The sequence below is a fragment of the Halichoerus grypus genome, chromosome 6 (genome assembly GCF_964656455.1).
Source record: "Halichoerus grypus chromosome 6, mHalGry1.hap1.1, whole genome shotgun sequence".
Taxonomy (NCBI): domain Eukaryota; kingdom Metazoa; phylum Chordata; class Mammalia; order Carnivora; family Phocidae; genus Halichoerus; species Halichoerus grypus.
In genome coordinates this window covers 7,149,770-7,166,531 of record NC_135717.1, presented here as the reverse complement: position 1 = coordinate 7,166,531, position 16,762 = coordinate 7,149,770, and the positions used below count along the sequence as shown (strand labels likewise).

The window sequence follows — 16,762 nt, the reverse complement described above, 5'->3', positions numbered from 1 at the left end:
TCCAGCAACAACACTACAAAAGGTACTGGGAGTCGAGATGAACCAAGGCTGGTTGTGAGTTGATCATTGTTGAAACTGCACGATGGGGACCTGGGAGTCCACCATATTCTCTCTCTACTTGGGGGCCTGTTTGCAAATTGTCACCATAATCCCCCTTTTAAAAAAAATAAGGACAGGCGAGACTAACAGCACCTTCCTCATAGAGTTACTGCGAAAACCAGGGAAGAGACGCCAATAACAGCGAAGCAGCACCCTTACGGGGACGCGCTGCTTACGGGGTGGCGGGCTCCCAGTACAGCCCCGGGTTGGTAAGTTGCTTCCCACTCTTCGCGGTCTCGGTAGGCCAATGGCAGCGAGCGCCTACAAGTAAGGGAATCCCGGGCCTCCCTGCAGACTCCTCCCCTTTCACTCCGCCCTCCACGGCCCCGCCCTCCGAGGAAGCGCGGGGCTGGGGCCCAGCAGGTGTGGGGTTAAGCCCGTGCGGGGGCCCCGGGGAGCCGCAGCAGCAGCGGCGGCGGCGGCGGCGGCGGCAGCGACTGCACCAACAGCGGTGGTGGCAGGTCTGGCCCCGGGCCAGCTGGCCGGGAGCCCCAGGAGGCAGAGAGGGCGGAGGAAGGGGAGGAAGAGGGGAAGGAGGAGGAGAGGAGCAGTCAGCAGGCCGGAGGAGGCAGGACTTCCTGGTGTGGGGGTTGTCAACAGCCCAGAAAGAGAAAGGCAGAGAGACCGAAGCGAGAGGAGCTGGGGAGCGGAGAGAGACGCAGCCCGGCCACGCGGAGGAGATCTGGGAGACCCACTCGCCCCCACCACCCAGGCGGCTCCACCTGGAGGCTCGGGGCGGGGGGCGCAGAGCCGCCTCTTCCCGCACCAGTCCGGAGACCCCTGGGGCTTTGAGAGGCCGCGCCTGGGCTCCACCAAGGAGGCGGGGGTTTCTTCTTTTCCGGAGAGCAAACTTTTTACTGAGATGCCTTGCGGGGCGAAGTGCGGCCCCCGAAGAGAACTGGACAGCCTCTGATCGCCGCCTGCGTCCCCGCCCCCCCCCCCAACGCTGCTGGGGCCAGGAGGCCCCAGAGGAAGGACAGCCCGACATCTTCGGCGGCCGGGACCCCCGGCCCCAGCTCGGTGGCCGAGGCCGAGAGGTAGGGCTCTGGGCCGGGCGGGGCGCCGGGGCAACGGGGCAGGGACTGCCCCAGGGATGGGGGAGCTGGGGTGCGAGGGGGGGCGCCTGGACACCCAGCAGAGGCCTCTCGGCGGCGGGGCCAGGCTGAGGAGCTGCTTACCCCTGCTCAACCAAGGCCCTGGAGCCCCCCTGCGGTCGGGCGACTGGGTCCTGTGAGTCTGAATCCCAGACAAGAAATGCCCAACTTTGGGTCTGGGCCGCCCCTTCCTACTCTGTGGGACCGCTGGGATCTCCGGGTCTCTGTCGTCTCTGCCTGTCTCTTTGTCTCTGGGTCTCTGGTGATTTCCCCTTCCTCCCCCATCCTGCTCCCCGGAGAGGAAGCCCCGGAGGTGGCCTGCCCACTGCTTTCTCACACACACACACACACACACACACACTCTCTCTCTCTCTTTTTCCAGTTTGCAAACTCAGCTCTGGAGTTGGGCAGCGCCCGCGGCAGGAAAAACCTGCCCCTGCCCCCATCTCCCGCCACCTCCCCTGCCCTGTGCCCCCTTCACCAGCCAGGCACCCCCAGTTCCCGCAAGGCCCTCCTGCCATGTCGGACCCAGATGTCCCCAGGGGCCCTGATGCCCCCGCCATGTGGCCCCCCTGTTCCAGGGGTGCCTGAGCCCTTTGGAGGAGCCCCAGCTGCACCCCCCGCCCACCTTGGCCGAGTCCTGAGCCCCAGGGACCATGAGTGGGGGCAAGAAGAAGAGTAGTTTCCAAATCACCAGCGTCACCACGGACTATGAGGGCCCAGGGAGCCCAGGGGCTTCCGAGCCCCCTGCCCTGCCAGCCCCCACTGGGCCCCCACCCCGTCTGCCTAACGGGGAGCCCAACCCCGAGCCAGGGGGCAAGAGCACCCCCCGGAACGGCTCCCCACCGCCTGGGGCCCCTGCCTCCCGTTTCCGGGTGGTAAAGCTGCCCCATGGCCTGGGAGAGCCTTATCGCCGAGGCCGTTGGACGTGTGTGGATGTTTACGAGAGAGACCTGGAGACCCCTGGCTTCAGCCGGCTCCTGGAGGGAATTCGAGGGGCCTCGGGAGGCGCCGGGGGCAGATCTTTGGATTCCAGGTTGGAGCTGGCCAGCCTGGGCCTTGGTGCCCCGACCCCGCAGCCAGGCCTGTCTCAGGGCCCCACCTCCTGGCTCCGTCCGCCCCCCACCTCCCCTGGACCTCAAGCCCGCTCCTTAACCGGGGGGCTGGGCCAGCTGGCGGTGCCTGGCAAGGCCAAGGTGGAGACACCCCCGCAGTCAGCCTCCCCACCCCAGCAGCGCCCCCCAGAGCCCAGGACTGGGGATAGCGCTGGCACGTCCCGGGCTGCCACGCCCCTGCCCTCCCTGAGGGTGGAAGTGGAGGCTGGGGGCTCAGCAGCGGGGACCCCTCCACTGTCCCGATCCAAGGATGGAGCCCTGCGGCTGAGAATGGAGTTGGCTGCTCCAGAGGAGATGGGGCAGGTAAGAGCTGGGTTCTGGGGTGGGGGAGACACCTGAGGGGTGGTGCTTGCTCATCTCAGCCTGGGCCTAACCTCCAGCCTGGGCCTTCCTGCCTCCACCTCCATACCGCCCTCTCCCCACTCCATCGACATCGGTGTCAGGTCAGGTAGCCCCTCTTTTCTCTTCCTGCCCTCTCCCTGGGAAGTCGATCCTACTCTTCACACAGCCTTGTTTTCTTTCTCAGGCTCCCCTTGCCCCTACATTCTGCACCTTCTTTCTTTCCCTTTGGCCTTCAGTTTGTTACCTTTGGCCCCCGTCTCCATTTCCATATAGCCCCGTGCTGTCCCCCCATCACAGAGATGTGCCTTCCTCACTTTGGCCCTCACCTTCTGTCTTGGTTTCACCTCTTCTGGCTTCGGGCATTGAGGGTGGAGGTCCCAGCTGGGGCTGGGTGCTTGGGTCTCTGGGAGAGGAGCTGCCAAGGTTGGCAGGGAGGGGTAAAAAGTAGGCTTTCCATTGTCAGTCTCCCTGGCAGCGCCATTCCAAAGGTGGGGGTCTGTCTTCTCATTAGCAGCCTATCCCAGCCCCATCTGCAGCTTTGTCCAAGTCAGATTTCTCCAAGGACCTGAAGGATTGGGTGGGATAGAGGGCTTGGTGGTTTGTCCTTTCCAGCCTCGGTGTCTGTCTCTGGTCCCTGCATCTGGGCCTCTCCACGATTGATAACTGGGGGTGGCCACCAGGGAGTGGGCGAGAGGCAGGAAGCAGTGAAGAAAGAGTTAAATCCTCTGCTCTTTCTGCTTCCTGTCTCCAAAAGAGGAACAAGTCTGGGCTGGGGGGCAGGATGCCTGGGTCCCTGGGGTGGGGGTGGGCAGCCAGGGATGTGGGGGATGGATGTGTCTGTCCTGAAGGAGAAAATAACACCTTGGACCTCAGGAGGAAAGGCAGGGAGTGTGAGGATGAGAACTTTTCCCCCTTCCTGGCCTTGGGCACAAACCACAGTATAAAAATAACCTGGGACTGGATGTCTGGGCCCTGTCAGGACCGGTCAGGACGGCTCCCCCCACCCCCTCCTGGCTTCAAGCTCACATCTCTCATGCTGCGCCCCCTACTTTTCTGGAGCTTTCATTCAGTTCCTACCCCAGGGGAAAAGATGCTCTTTTCTTTACTGGTCCCTGTCCCCATGCTCTTGCAAAGCAAGCCTCCTTTGCCCCAGTCTCTCTGTGTCCCTAAGCCCTGCCTGAGCTTCCCTTGGGCCTGCAGACCTCCCTCTCTGCCCAGTGCCCCCAGACCCTCTCCTGTGTGCACACCCCGATCCCTTCCTGTGAGCATGCATCTGTGCTGTCGTTTCCTGGCCCCCAAGTCTGGCTCCCTTCCACACCCCCCCCATGTCTCTTCTCTCTCAAGAGAGAGGCTGGGAGGAGGGCCGGGGGACACCACCTGGGCCCCCTTCCTCCGCTGTGTCCCTCTAACCACCCTGGACTCTCTGTTCTTGGCTTTTCCGAGAAGCAGGGGCCTCCTGGGGCCTCACAGAGGCGGCTTGTTCCTGTGGCCCCCGCCCTTTTGCAGCCACCCCCAGCGCCTGTTAGGCTGTGTGGGTCCATGCCCAGGCTCCGCCTCCCCCCCCCATCTCCACCACCCAACCGCTCTCCCCGCCCCAGGGCCCAGCACAGGAGCAGAACTTCACCTGAATCCGAGAAGTTTGAGAGAAGAGGCTAGAATGGATAGAGTGGGGTGGGGAGGGTGTTGGGGGGAGGACCAGTTTCTGAGGATTTATTCATTCTGCAAATAGCTATTGAACAAACTCTAAGCTCTGCCCTCTGGAGCTTACCTTCTAGCAGCAGGGAAGCAAAAATACTTTAATTTCAGATACTATTCAGTGCGCTAAAAAAAAAAAAAAAATAGAGCAGTTCAGTGGAATTCACTAGTTGAATGATGGGGAAATGCCTCTCTGAGGAAGTGACATTTGAATCGCTTTAATAAGTCAGGTGACAGAAGGCAGACACCCTCTGACTAGCCTCTGACTGGGGGTTCCTGGATTAGCTGGTGGAAGGGTGCTGGAGTGCAGACCAGAACCCCTCTCTGGTACTCTGATACCCCATGGGCCACTTTCTGGAAGCTGCTCACCCAGTCCTCAGGATGGGCACTGTTTTCCTTGCTTCCAATACCTGCCTAGTACCTCCACCAGACCTGGGGGAGAGAGGGCCTTTGGGGCAGGACTCCTGGGTCCTCAGAAGAGAGCAGAAGTACATGGGGAGAGCTGGGGAGGCAGACTACTAGGCAAGGTTGTAAGGTGGCTGGTTCCTCTCTTGCCCTTGATGTGATGGTTCCTACCTCTCTGCCTCCAGGTGCCCCCACTCGACTCTCGCCCCGACTCCCCAGCCCTCTACTTGTTCCCCGATGCCAGTCTGGTTCACAAGTCTCCAGACCCCTTTGGAGCAGCGGCAGCCCAGAGCCTCAGCCTGGCCCGCTCCATGCTGGCCATCAGTGGCCACCTGGACAGCGATGACGATAGGTAGGTGGGCTCTGGGTCCCCACCCAACACGTGGGATAGCTGCATGAAACTGCCTGGTAGGTGTCCTTCCCCCAAGTTAAGCTTGGAGAGGACCTCTTCAACAGAGAAACCTGGCCTGGGCACAACCACTGGGCAAAGTTGATTTGGGACCCACTCCCTCTCTGTGGAGAGAGCTGGGTGGGACTCCCTGGCTTAGGATTGTCAAATTGTAGACTTTTTTTAGAGTTTGAAGGGAGTCATTGTTGTCAAATTCCAGAGCTCTTGCAGATTTAGCGATCATTTGGCCAACCCTGAGAATTTACTGGCAAATGCGCTGGAGAGGAGAAAAGGGAGTGGGTCTCCTCCCGGGCTCGCACCTCCCTCTCCCTACTGAGGGGAATGGAGCTCCTGCCTTTGGAGTAACATCCTTAGGGACCATACGCACTACTTTAGGCTCCTAGGACCTCTAGTACCAAGAAAGCGCGTCCCTGGGGTTCTGTTCTCCGCGCCAAGCCAGAGCCGGGACAGGATGGCTGTGGGACGCAGGGGGGGCACGGGAGAGCAGGATCGGCTGGGGTTTGCCCTCCAGGGGAGAATGGCCGTTCAGTTCGGAGGCACGGTGGGCAGAACTTCCTGTTTCAAGGGCCAGGTTTCAACATAGGAATGTCAGCAAGCTGAAAAGGGAGGAACGAAATTGCGAGGGCGATAGGCAGGCTGCTCCCTTCTGGCGGCGGACTGATAGAAGGGCTGGGGAGTCATCATTTTATTTTGGAGGGAGGAGTGGGACTTCCTGTTTGAGGCTTGGGGGAGGGACTTCCTGTTTGGAAGGAAATAAGGGGTGGGGCTTAGCCCTGAGTTTTGTGGGTGATGGGGGGACCCGTTCCAGAAGGGAGTCTCTCCTTCCTGCCTGCCCCTCGCGTGGCACCGGCCCGCACACCCTCACCCCTCGGAGTGAGGGACTAAGTCTCACCATAGAAAAGGGCTTGTGGCCTTGTGGGGAGCCTGAGGCAGAGAGGAAAGAGAAGGGGTGGTGGGGCCAGTGGGATGGAGGGCGAGGGACCTGGTGGCAGCTGGTGGAGAATGAGGGACACAGTGGGGCAGGGCAGTGCGGCTTCTGGGCTCCCAGCTCTCAGGAATGTGTGAGGTGTGAGGTTGGCCAGGGCCGGGCGAGTCACCTGCCCCCGTTGCTATTCTCAGCGCTTGCCACCCGTACTCCCTCCCACTTGGGAGGTTCCCTGGCACAGGGCTCCCTATCCCTCCCCACCCCTGTTGATTTCAGAGCCCAGCCTCCTGCTTCTTAGAGGGCTCTGCCCTCCAGGAGCCTCCTCAGCTCTATTCTTTGGCTCGTGCCTTCCCTCTGTCCCACCCCTCCCCACACCCCAGTCTGACCGGTCAGGCACTCAGCCTCCACTTTATCCTGCTCCACTCCAAGCCTCGGGGGCTCTGCTCTAGCCCAGCGCCTCTCTTGCCCCACCCTGCTGGGCCAGTAGGTAGGATTGGGTTGGGCCACCCCCTTGGCCCCCTGGAATGAGGCATGTAGCCCCCATCTCATCTCTCTGGTATGCCCACAGCTGGCAGAAGAACAGGGTCTGAGTGGCATGGAATCTCCCTTTCAAGAGGGAAAGTGGGCTGGGAAGTTAAGTGCCTGGATCCCAGATGGGAAATTGGGGATGCCTGCCAATCTCAGAATCTGGGGATGGGAGAACAGAGGGTGCCTGGTGAATGGTGAATGCTCACGTGATCCTGGGTGGCAAGAACCTTTGTGTCCCCGACAGGACCTGGCAGTTGGAAGGTATTGAATAAGTGGATGGATGGACGAATGGATGGGTGGGTAGATGGCCAGCATGGGGGATCCAGGCATTACAGGGAATGAATCCCAGGGACTTGGGAAAGAAAAAGTACATTTATTTATCCACTGCCTCCTTTGGGTCAGGTGCTACCTTTTATCTCACTAAAGCAACCCCATGATCCCCACTTTCCAGATGAAGAAGCTGAAACTCAGAGGAGTTAGAAACTTGCCCAAGGTCACCGGGCTAGTAAGGCTAGTAAGTGCTAGGACTGCATGCAGAGCCTGGGTCTGACCCCAAAGCCACATTCTACATTTTCCTACTGGGATGCCTACGTCCCAAGAGGAGGAGGCAGTCATCTCTAGAATGCCTTTTCTTTCCAGGACAGGGGCAGGGACAGCTTTCCTAAGCCGGGCAAGGAGCCCCCCCCCCCAACTCTGGCCTGGCCCCACCCCAAAGGCACCACAGATCCGGGAGGGCGTAGTGCAGAGAAGACAGCCGGATGCCACTTTGTTGGCCTCAGGCCCATCCCCTGCGGGCTCCTCAGAGCATAGCTAGGGAGCGGGGCTGGCCCTTGTCCCCAGGATCAGAACCTTTCCACCTCTCCCAGGTGTCCTGCTTCTTCATCTGATCCTCATTTTGAGGCTGTTTCATTTGACCTTCAAAAAGGAAGCCCAGCCTCTAGGGCTGTCCTTGTCCCAGGCCCCAGAGTCCTCCTGCAGGGCTAGAGTCCTCAGCTGTGCATATCTTGCAGGCCCAACCCCAGGGGGCGCCACTCACATTTGAAGTCATTGTCGTGGACACTTAAAGTCATGACAGTTTTCCAGAAGATGGCAATAAGTGTCTTGAAGGAGGGGGCATTTTGTTCTAATGCACACAGTCACCTTTTGGGCTTGTGGTGGGGGCTGATCCCACACAGCCAGCTCCAAGTTTCGGGGTACTGACTGCCTGGGGAATTCCGGCACAGTGCCCTCTCTTTACTTACTGCGGGGCGGGGGAGGCTCTCAAAGGAGGGTTTGGTTGCCAGCCGGAGTCCTGGTCCCTTAAAGTGTTAACGTTAGAGTGTGACAGTGGGAAGTGCTGTCAGAAACTCTCCAGCACTAGACAAACAGGAGATAGTCATCTATCAGCCAACAAATGTTTATTGTTGTATTATTCCTTTATTTCTGGCAAGAACAAACAACTTACTTGGCATCTTTACCTGAGTGTCCGCCAAGCAAGGCCAGTGTTCCTATTCCTGTGAATCTTCCCCTCTTTGGTCTCTGTGTGTCTGTGTGTACTGGCGGAGGGGGGACGGGGTGTGTGCCCTGTGGTCGCCCAGACTCCACCCAGGTGTCTCAGATTGAAATAGCTTAAAAACTGCCCTGGCTCTCCAGCTGGCTGGCTCGCCCTCCACTCTTAAATTTGTCTTGTCTCCCCCCCCACCCCGCCCCAACCCCAGGAGTCCCAGTGTCCTTTCCTCACCCTACCCTGTCCCGCTCTCTCAGGTCTGGTCACCCCCTTGGTTACTCCACCTGTCAGTGCCTTCTGCACCCAGAGCTTGGACAGGAAATGGAAAATTCCCAGCTCCCTCGTGCTCCCTTCCTGGCTGCAGGGCCTCATCCAAGGGTCACCTTGAATTGAGTGCTCATTCCCCCCACAGGGAAGTAAGTTGGAGCCGACAATCAGGAGAAAGGGCTCAACAAGGGAGCACAAGAGTGCAGGATGCAGCATGTTGAGACCACCCACTCTGAGAGAGGCAAAGCGGGGGGCTGGAGGACAGGATCGATCCTGCAGCACAGGGAGGCCTGGGTGTAGAGCTGGCCTCAGGGCTGACGTGGCTGAGGGAGAAGCTGGACAGGGGTGGGTCGTGAGCCTTGGGATGAGGCAGGAGCCTGAGACCTGGGTGGTGACAAGAGGGAGACTGGGGGGAGGGGGGAGGGCAAGGCAGAAAGGCTTGTGCAGGCCCTTGGCCTCGGAGAGGCAAGACATGCTTGAGGGATCCGGAGGCTGACCCTGGGAACCGTTTCGCCGGGCCTGAGTCGACCTCTGCTGGCCATTTAACAAACTGCAGCCAGACCGGCTCTCCCTTGTCATTCGCTCCCAAGGATCTTCAAAGCCCCTGCTCCAATTCCCGGTGTCCCACCTCCAGCCTCACCTTCCCACCTCTCCTCAAGCCTCTGTTCCCTCTAAGACCCCAGACCCGAGACCCAGGGTCCAGATCCATAGGCTGTGCTTGCCTTTCAGGGCTGTTTTCGGTGCTTTGGTGACCTTTCCATTTCTCTTCTCCCTCACCATGGGCGGTGGGAGATCCTCTCTGGCCAGGCCCCAGGTGTCACCCATGATGTGGGCTTTGTGTCTGGGACGGCCGGGGCGGGGGGCGATGCTTACAGTCCAAGGAAGATGACAAGTTTATCAGAAACGCCCGCTATCCCAGCTGAGTGGAGCTGAGAGCTTGAGGGAGGCCAGTATTAGCCCAGAGGGGCGGACGGGGTGAGGTGGGGGTAGGTCTCCCTCACCCTTCGCAACCCCCCCTGACCCAGGCCTCTGGCCTCAGAGCCCCTCCCCTGACCCAGCCCACCAGCTGCCTTGCCTCAGCCTGCCCCCTTCCCTCTGCTCTGGGATTGGTGCCAGGGTGAGAAGGGGACACTGGCACTGACCGTGTCTGGGAATTCCCGCCCACCGTGGAGTCGGTGGGAGGGGGTCCCCGTGTCCCCGAGGAGCCAATAGCAGCCAGGCTTTGCCCTGGGGGGCGGCGTATATCTTGCAGACGAGCACCCCCTAGGCACTGTCTCCTCTCTGCCTGCCTGGCACCAGCCAGACCCCGCTGTGCCCCGGGGGGCTCTGAGCCCCCCAGGCAGTCCTTCTGATACAGCCCTCTCCCTTTGGAGGGGGCCTAAAGCCCTTTCCCTTGGGGATGGCCCAGCCGGGCACCTCTGTCAAGTCCCTGGTGTCATCTTATGAGACCCGAGTGGTGGGGATGGCGCCGGGGCCTCCCCGGAAAAGGGGCTGTGTCTCCTCTCCTTGCTCCCCTCGGGGAGCATCCCCCATCCGAGGGGCATCTGCACCCCCACCCCGCCGGGGCCTGGGGGTGCCTGGGCAACGGCCCCCACCCCGCCGGGGGACGGACAGAACTCTCCTCTCCCTGATTCTCTGTCACAGGTACAGGCAGGGGTGTGGGCGGGAGGCTGCAGTGAAGGGTTTGTGGGGGCGGCCAGAGCCTGCTCTGAGAAGCACCTGGAAGGCAGCCGGCTCGGGTGTCCAGACACCTGGCTTGGCACCTACTCCTCCTCACCTCTCAACTCCCTGTGTCTCTCCAGCGGCTCCGGAAGCCTGGTTGGCATTGACAACAAGATCGAACAAGCCATGGTAAGAGAAGCCATCGTGGTCCCGGGAGGTTCCGACTCATGTCCTGCTGTCCTCATCAGGGAATACCGACTCCTAGCTCCTCAACCCGCTCCCCAGCTGGGTTCCCTCCTGTCTCCACCTGAACTCCCGATCTCCCTTGGCCCCTGGCCTGGCCCCCATCTCTGTCCTCAAGCCCTGACCTTGTCTCTGTCCGGCATCCTTGCACACCGCAAGCCCCCCTCCCCTCCCCCTCCCCCTCCCCAGCCTCTTCCCTGCTTTGCTGCTTCTCCAGTGGTCCTTCCTCATTTGGGAGCAGGCAGGGGTCTCTCACACCCAGGCCCTCGAGGCCCTGGGCAGGGATGAGGTTGGGGTGGCCTGGGACCCCTGACTCTTTGTCTGTCCCTGGGCCCCCAGGACTTGGTGAAGTCCCACCTCATGTTTGCGGTCCGGGAGGAGGTAGAGGTGCTGAAGGAGCAGATCCGAGACCTGGCCGAGCGGAACGCCGCACTGGAGCAGGAGAACGGACTGCTGCGTGCCCTGGCCAGCCCCGAGCAGCTAGCCCAGCTGCCCTCCTCGGGAGTCCCGCGGCTTGGGCCCCCTGCGCCCAACGGGCCCTCCGTCTGAGCCTCCCTTCCCTCACAATGTGCCTTTGGGGGCTGCCACGGCTGCCTGCCCCCCTTCCTATGCAGCTTTAATGCCTCCTGATCCCTGGGGATGGGAGTTGAAGGCTCAGATGTGGCCTGTCCCCCCCATTCTTCCTCAGTCTCCCCCTAGTGCCCAGGGACTGGGCGAGGGCACCCCCAGGCCTTCAAGGAGGAGGGAGGGCTTCAGGATGGGGTGTTGGATGGAGCCCCCCTCCTGCCTCCCGAGGTGTCAGTGTTCTGGGACCCCTGGCAGTCGATGGCTGGGGGACTTGGAGTCTCTCTGGCAGACACCCCATCCCCACCTTGTTCCCTCAAAGTACCCCTTCTCCTCTGCCCAGGGGAGGGAGTGTGGACAGTCTGCAAGTTCTGGGATTCAGGTTGTTATTAAAATAATAATTATAATTAAAAAATCCGAAGAAACTTGAATCTGGAGGTTGGCATCTCGTTGCTTGTGTCCAGATGTGGCCTGCAGTGGTATTTCCACGTGTGGGGGAAAGACGGAGGTGTGGGCTCCCTTGGAGATCTTGTCCAGACTGGGGAGGTTGAATGTGGCTTAGACACAGTGGTCGAAAGAGTTGAGAGGGGGGTGCGCCAAGGGCCCAAAGGGGAGTCAGCGGCCTGGGTCCTGGGAAGGGGCAGGCAGGGCGGTGTGGGGGGGGGGGGGCGTCAGCCCACGTGCTGGGGGGGGCGCAGGGAAACAATGAGGCCTTTGGTGATTGTGCAGGATCCACCCCCAGCTTCCCAGTGTGTCCCCTCTGTGGGCTGGATCCCAGTGGCGGCGGCTTGGGGGGCGGGGCTGGGGGCCCTGAATGGGCCCCTTGTCTCAGCGCTGGGTGTGGGCCAGGTTCCCCGGGCACACAGTGCCCTCGCCAGGCCTGGCCGGCCTCCGTGGCTTCCACCCTCCGCTGGCTGAGGACCGGCCCTGTGGGTGAGCCGGGCCCCTCCCTGACAGCCTGGGCTGGGCTCCCGCCCCGGGCAGCAGAGGCAGGTAGGGAGAAGGACCCCATCTAGTGGGGAAGGGGGGAAAGCAGCAGCCTCCGCTCAGAGCACCCGGGGCCCCAGACTAAAGGGGCCCCGTGAAGAGTGGGATACTGGAGGCCGCCCCAGGTTGGACTTCCCCCCCTATAGCTCCCTAAATTTATGACAGGTTCTTTGTGTTGTCTGCACCTCAGCTTCCTCGTGGGTAAAATACCTACGGGAGGGCCGCTCCGCTGATTACGTGACATCATACGTGGGGAATGTCCAGGGAGGACCAGGAGCTCAGGAGCCCTCCCTCCTCCATCAAGGCCTGCTTAGTTTCCCTCCCCTGGACCTGGGGGAAGGAGGGCTGAGGGCACAGGGATTGGCTCCGCGGGTCCTGGAAGGGCCTCGGGGGTTGGGGTCAGGGCCAGGCAGGCTCTCACAATGGGCTAGAACTCTGCCTTCCTCTGAGTTCTCATCCACTTTGACTCCTCTCCCTGTCTCAGGGAGGGGAGGAAAGACTTAGGATGAGTCGTCGGTGAAGGCTTTCCCCCTGGATTCTCTCTTTCTTTCTTCTCGGCTGTGCCTGAAGCTCCCGAGAGACCCCTCAGGTGGTGGCCACTGGCCTGCAGCCTGTTCCCCTCCCCCCTTTGTACCAAATGCTTGTCCCGCCCCCTGCTTGGTGTTCGTGTATTGGGAGAAATGGCTGTGGTAATGCGGTTCTTCCGATGGATTTGGCAAAAGATTACTCGCTGGGTGAGTTTCAGAGAGTGCCCCTTCCTCATGACATGCTGGGGCGGGAGGTTCTGCTCAGTGACCTCTAGGTCACAGAAACCCATTTGCGGGGGGAGGCGGGGACACTCACGGCCCCTTCCCCTCTGTGATGGCCTTCTTGCCAACCATGTGCCGCTCTCTTGTCTCTCCTCTCCCTGTCTCGGTTCTCAGGTTTTCTTCTGGAAACACAAAGCTAAGTCAACCGTCTTGGAACACCATGACTCCCAGAAAAGTGTAGTGAAGGTGGAGAAGAGTCCCAAGGTGATTGAGACTTTGAAGTTGGTTGAGCCCTGCGAAGAGGCTAAGGTCTCCAAGACGGCGGAGACCCTCAAGGTGGCTGATCCCTTCACGTTGGTCAAATCAACAGATAAGGGTGAGGTGGAACAGAAACGTGGGGGCCGGTCCCTGCTGCAGCTGCCTCGGACAGCTATCAAGTCTGTCTCCACGCTCATGGTCTCGGCCCTGCACAGTGGCTGGCAGATGTGCGGCTGGAAGGTGAGCACCCTATTACCTGCTTCCCAGGGTCCTTCCACCCTCCCTGATCCCCCATGACTCCTCCCCCGCTCCAATCACTTGGCCGACATTTGTTTTGTGTGCCTCTCAGGCACTGAGACGGGCAACCGAGGCTACATGGTGAACGAGATTTACCCAGACTAAGGGAGCTACAGACAAGATCATAGGCATTGTTGGATCAGTGTCTTAGGGCTATGACAGGGGAGGTCAGGGGTCTGTGGGAGCCCAGAGGAGGAGCATCTCATGCAGACCTGGCAAGTCAAGGAAGGCCTTCCTAGCAGAAGAGACGGTGAAGCTGAGACCCGAAGGATTGGCCCTGCCTTGGGGTGGAGTGGGGTGCAAGGAAGTGAGGGGGGCATTCCATGAAGACAGAATAGCAAGGGGGCTGGGGTGGGGGGTTGCTGGCCCAACGTGATGGGTTTGGGCAGTCCTGGGGCCAAGGGTCCAGTTTGGGTTTGACCCTAAGAGCAATGGGAACCCTTGTAGACATTTGAGCAGAGGAGTGACACAATCAGATTTTAATTTAGAAAGCTCGCCTGCTGTCATAGGTTGTGGTGTAACCGCTCTGGAAACAGTTTGGTAGTGTCTTTCTTTCTTTTTTTTTTAAGATTTTAAAATTTTTATTTATTTCAGAGGGAGAGGGAGCAGACTCCCTGCTGAGCAGGGAACCCGATGCGGGGCTCGATCACAGGACCCCAACACCATGACCTGAGCTGAAGGCAGATGCTTAACCAATTGAGCCACCCAGGCGCCCCAGTTTGGTAGTTTCTTATAAAACTAAACTTGTAATCATCATATGCCAAGCAGTCATACTCTTGGCATTTATCCTAGATAAATGAAACTTTATGTTCACACAAAAATCTCCACGTGAATGTTCAGAGCAGCTTTATTTGTAATAGCCAAAACCAATCCAAATGTCCTTCAGTGGGTGAATGGTTAAACTGTGATGTCTCCATACCATGGAATACTTCTCAGCCTTAAAAAGAAACAAATTATTGATGCACCCAACAACTTAGATGAGTCTCCGGAATTATGCGGAGTGAAAACAACTAATCCCCAACCAATATAATATATATATATATATAATGATTCTATTTATATTGTATACCACTCTTGAAATAGCAAAATTATAGAACTGGAGACTTGATTAGTGCTTTAGTGATTGCCAGGGTCTAGGGGTTGGGGGTTAGCAGGTGGGTTGGTTATAAAAGGAATGAGGAATTCTTGTGATGATGGAAATGTTCTGTGTGTTGACTGTGGCAGTTGGCGACATGAACCTGCGTATGTGAGATAAAATTGGGTAGAATTTAATACACACACAACTGAGTGCAAGCAAAGGGGGACATGTGAATAAGATCAGTGAATTGTATTGGTGTCAGTATCCTGACCATGATTCCATATTATAGTTTCGCAAGATTTTACTATTGGGGGAAACTGGGTAAAGAGCATACGAGGACTCTAGTATTTCTCACAACTGCATCTGACTACAATTATCTCAAAGTCAGAAACATAATTTTAAAAAGGGAAGTGTCTAGATCACTACCAAACCAACTTATTTTGGCCTTGAATGAAGTATTACAGCACTAATAAAAAGTTCACTTGGCGCCCTGTGATGGGCGGGTCAGAAAAGGACAAGAGGAGAGGCAGGGTATTTAAGAGGTAGAATTGTTGTACCAGCTGGTTGATTGGATGACGGTGAAGGGGGAGAGAGACAGAAGTCAGAGCGGGCTGGAGCCATTCACTGGGGTGGAGAATGAAGGAACAAGAGCAGACTTAGGGGAGCGAGTGATGAGTCGAGGGCATTGGGACAAGATGAGTTGAGATGTTGGTGGAATATTTGCATGGAGGTGCCTAGGAGACAGATACACAGGCCTGGAGATGCGCAGGGAGCTCTGGACTGAAGATGGAGGTCAGGGGGCCATTCTGACCTTAATTTTTTTTTTTTTTTTTAAGATTTTATTTATTTGACAGAGACACAGTGAAGAGAGCGAACACAAGCAGGGGGAGTGGGAGAGGGAGAAGAGGCTTCCCGCTGAGCAGGGAGCCCGACGTGGGGCTCGATCCCAGGATCCCAGGATCATGACCTGAGCCGAAGGCAGACGCTTAACGACTGAACCACCAGGCGCCCCATTTTTTTTTTTAAGATTATTTATTTATTTGAGAGAGAGAGAGCGAGTGAGAGAGAGCACAGCTGGGGTGGGGGGCAGAGGGAGAGGGACAAGCAGACTCCCCGCTGAGCAGGGAGCCCCACACGGGGCTTGATCCCAGAACCCTGGGATCATGACCTGAGCTGAAGGCTTAACGGACCGAGCCACCCAGGCACCCCAACCCTGCCCTTCATTTTAACACAATCTCCAGGAAACCCTAGTGAGGACTCAAAGATGGGTGAGACATGGTGCCTGTCTTTCAGGAGCTCGACTTCTAGTGTTGAAAACAGGTCTGCAGAACAAAGAGCAGATGTCATGCCAAATGTTGAGGCAAACACAAGGGTAGAGACAAAGAACACCTAATGCAGCCTGGGAAGGCTTCCTGAAGGAGGCGGTGCCTGAGCTAGGCCTGACTGGAGGAGTTGGCTCTAGAAAAGCCTTTGCTGTTCATCTGGCAGTGGTTGTATCCCTGATTTCTCCCTAGATGAAGCTATTTACATGTGCACATCTTCTCTCTCTCTCTCTCTCTCTCTCTCTGTCTCTCGTAGTCCTCTGTGAGTTCTACCTCCATTTCCTCCCAGATGAGGCCTGGGTCCCCTCTGGAGACGCCGGAGGCTGAGATGCTGCGGGAGGTGTACCTGGTACTGTGGGCCATCCGGAAACAGCTACGGCAGCTTGCTCGCAGGCAGGAGAGGCGGAGGCGGCGCCACATCCGGGCCCACACTGGCCCCCAACCTGACGCAGTTCAGGGCCTGAAACAGGATGCCCGGAGTCCCCTCTAGGGGGGAGCCCCGCATCCTCCAAAAAGCCCCACCTCACTCTTAGGTAAGGTTGATAGGAGAGGTTAGGGCAGCAGGCCAGGAGTTGTGGGTGAGGAGAAGTTTTCATGCTGTCACCTCTCATCGGGAGCCCAAGTCCAGGCCTGGGGTCCCACTTATTCCCCTTCATTCCGTTTATTCAATTTGTAAAAAAAAAAAAAAAAAATTATCCAAATGTTGGGAAATAAATATCAGATATTTCGGAGTAAATATAGTCTGTTTGTGGATAGCCGGAGGCAATGAGGGGAACTCGGGTGGGGCAGGGCGGGGCACCTCGGGCTGGCCCAAACATGTGTGGGAGTAACTTGGGGGCTTGGGGGGGATCCCCATGTCCAGGGCCCCCTGGGCCCAAACCCACTTCCAGGGACTGATTGCCTTTGGCAACTCTGCCAGGCCAGCAACTCCGGGCATCCTGTCCGCAGCAGCACCCCTTTACTGAAGATACGTGGCGCCTCCCAGGTCCTGAGCCCATGCTCTCCCTGGCAATCCTACAAAGACGGGCGTTTTGCAGAGGTTGAGGGACTTGAACAAACGAGACCTGCTGGAAACTGCCCACTGCCCCGCCCCTCTGGCGCTCTGGGGCTCCCCCATAGCGAGGTCAGTGGGTCTGAAGACCGACGCGGCGGCGGCAGCCGGACCCGCATCCGTGGGTAAGGCTCGCAGGCCCTGCTGGCCGCGCCCCCGCCGAGAGCGGCCGAAAACTACAACTCC

General features: G+C 58.6%; 2 protein-coding genes across 4 annotated transcripts; both read left to right on the top strand.

Annotated features, from left to right (window-relative positions):
- The first annotated feature begins 999 nt into the window (after positions 1 to 999).
- Positions 1,000 to 11,265, top strand: TSC22D4 (TSC22 domain family member 4). The gene is made up of 5 exons (XM_036073316.2): positions 1,000 to 1,136; positions 1,576 to 2,611; positions 4,936 to 5,102; positions 10,168 to 10,216; positions 10,610 to 11,265. Exons 2-5 carry the CDS (start codon positions 1,850 to 1,852, stop codon positions 10,817 to 10,819), a joined length of 1,188 nt encoding a protein of 395 aa, XP_035929209.1. The 5' UTR covers positions 1,000 to 1,136; positions 1,576 to 1,849; the 3' UTR covers positions 10,820 to 11,265.
- A 260-nt stretch (positions 11,266 to 11,525) lies between these two features.
- SPACDR (sperm acrosome developmental regulator) lies at positions 11,526 to 16,261 on the top strand. Of its 3 annotated transcripts, none has more exons than XM_036073326.2 (4): positions 11,526 to 11,827; positions 12,392 to 12,555; positions 12,745 to 13,068; positions 15,782 to 16,261. In XM_036073326.2, the coding sequence occupies exons 2-4, from the start codon at positions 12,502 to 12,504 to the stop codon at positions 16,013 to 16,015; spliced, it is 612 nt and encodes a 203-aa protein (XP_035929219.1). In that variant the 5' UTR covers positions 11,526 to 11,827; positions 12,392 to 12,501; the 3' UTR covers positions 16,016 to 16,261. The 3 variants fall into 3 exon arrangements, with proteins under 3 accessions (XP_035929219.1, XP_077930525.1, XP_035929218.1); XM_078074399.1 differs by having other exon boundaries at positions 11,526 to 11,946; XM_036073325.2 differs by having other exon boundaries at positions 11,526 to 12,555.
- Positions 16,262 to 16,762: the final 501 nt, after the last annotated feature.

Bases quoted from the DNA above. Each gene is read 5' to 3' on its own strand.
- TSC22D4 (XM_036073316.2), top strand. From the start codon at position 1,850: ATGAGTGGGGGCAAGAAGAAGAGTAGTTTCCAAATCACCAGCGTCACC. The intron at 2,612-4,935 runs GTAAGAGCTGGG...CTCTGCCTCCAG, and splicing joins CTCCAGAGGAGATGGGGCAG to GTGCCCCCACTCGACTCTCG. The intron at 10,217-10,609 runs GTAAGAGAAGCC...CTGGGCCCCCAG, and splicing joins ACAAGATCGAACAAGCCATG to GACTTGGTGAAGTCCCACCT.
- SPACDR (XM_036073326.2), top strand. From the start codon at position 12,502: ATGGCTGTGGTAATGCGGTTCTTCCGATGGATTTGGCAAAAGATTACT. The intron at 12,556-12,744 runs GTGAGTTTCAGA...CTCGGTTCTCAG, and splicing joins GGCAAAAGATTACTCGCTGG to GTTTTCTTCTGGAAACACAA. The intron at 13,069-15,781 runs GTGAGCACCCTA...TGTCTCTCGTAG, and splicing joins GGCAGATGTGCGGCTGGAAG to TCCTCTGTGAGTTCTACCTC.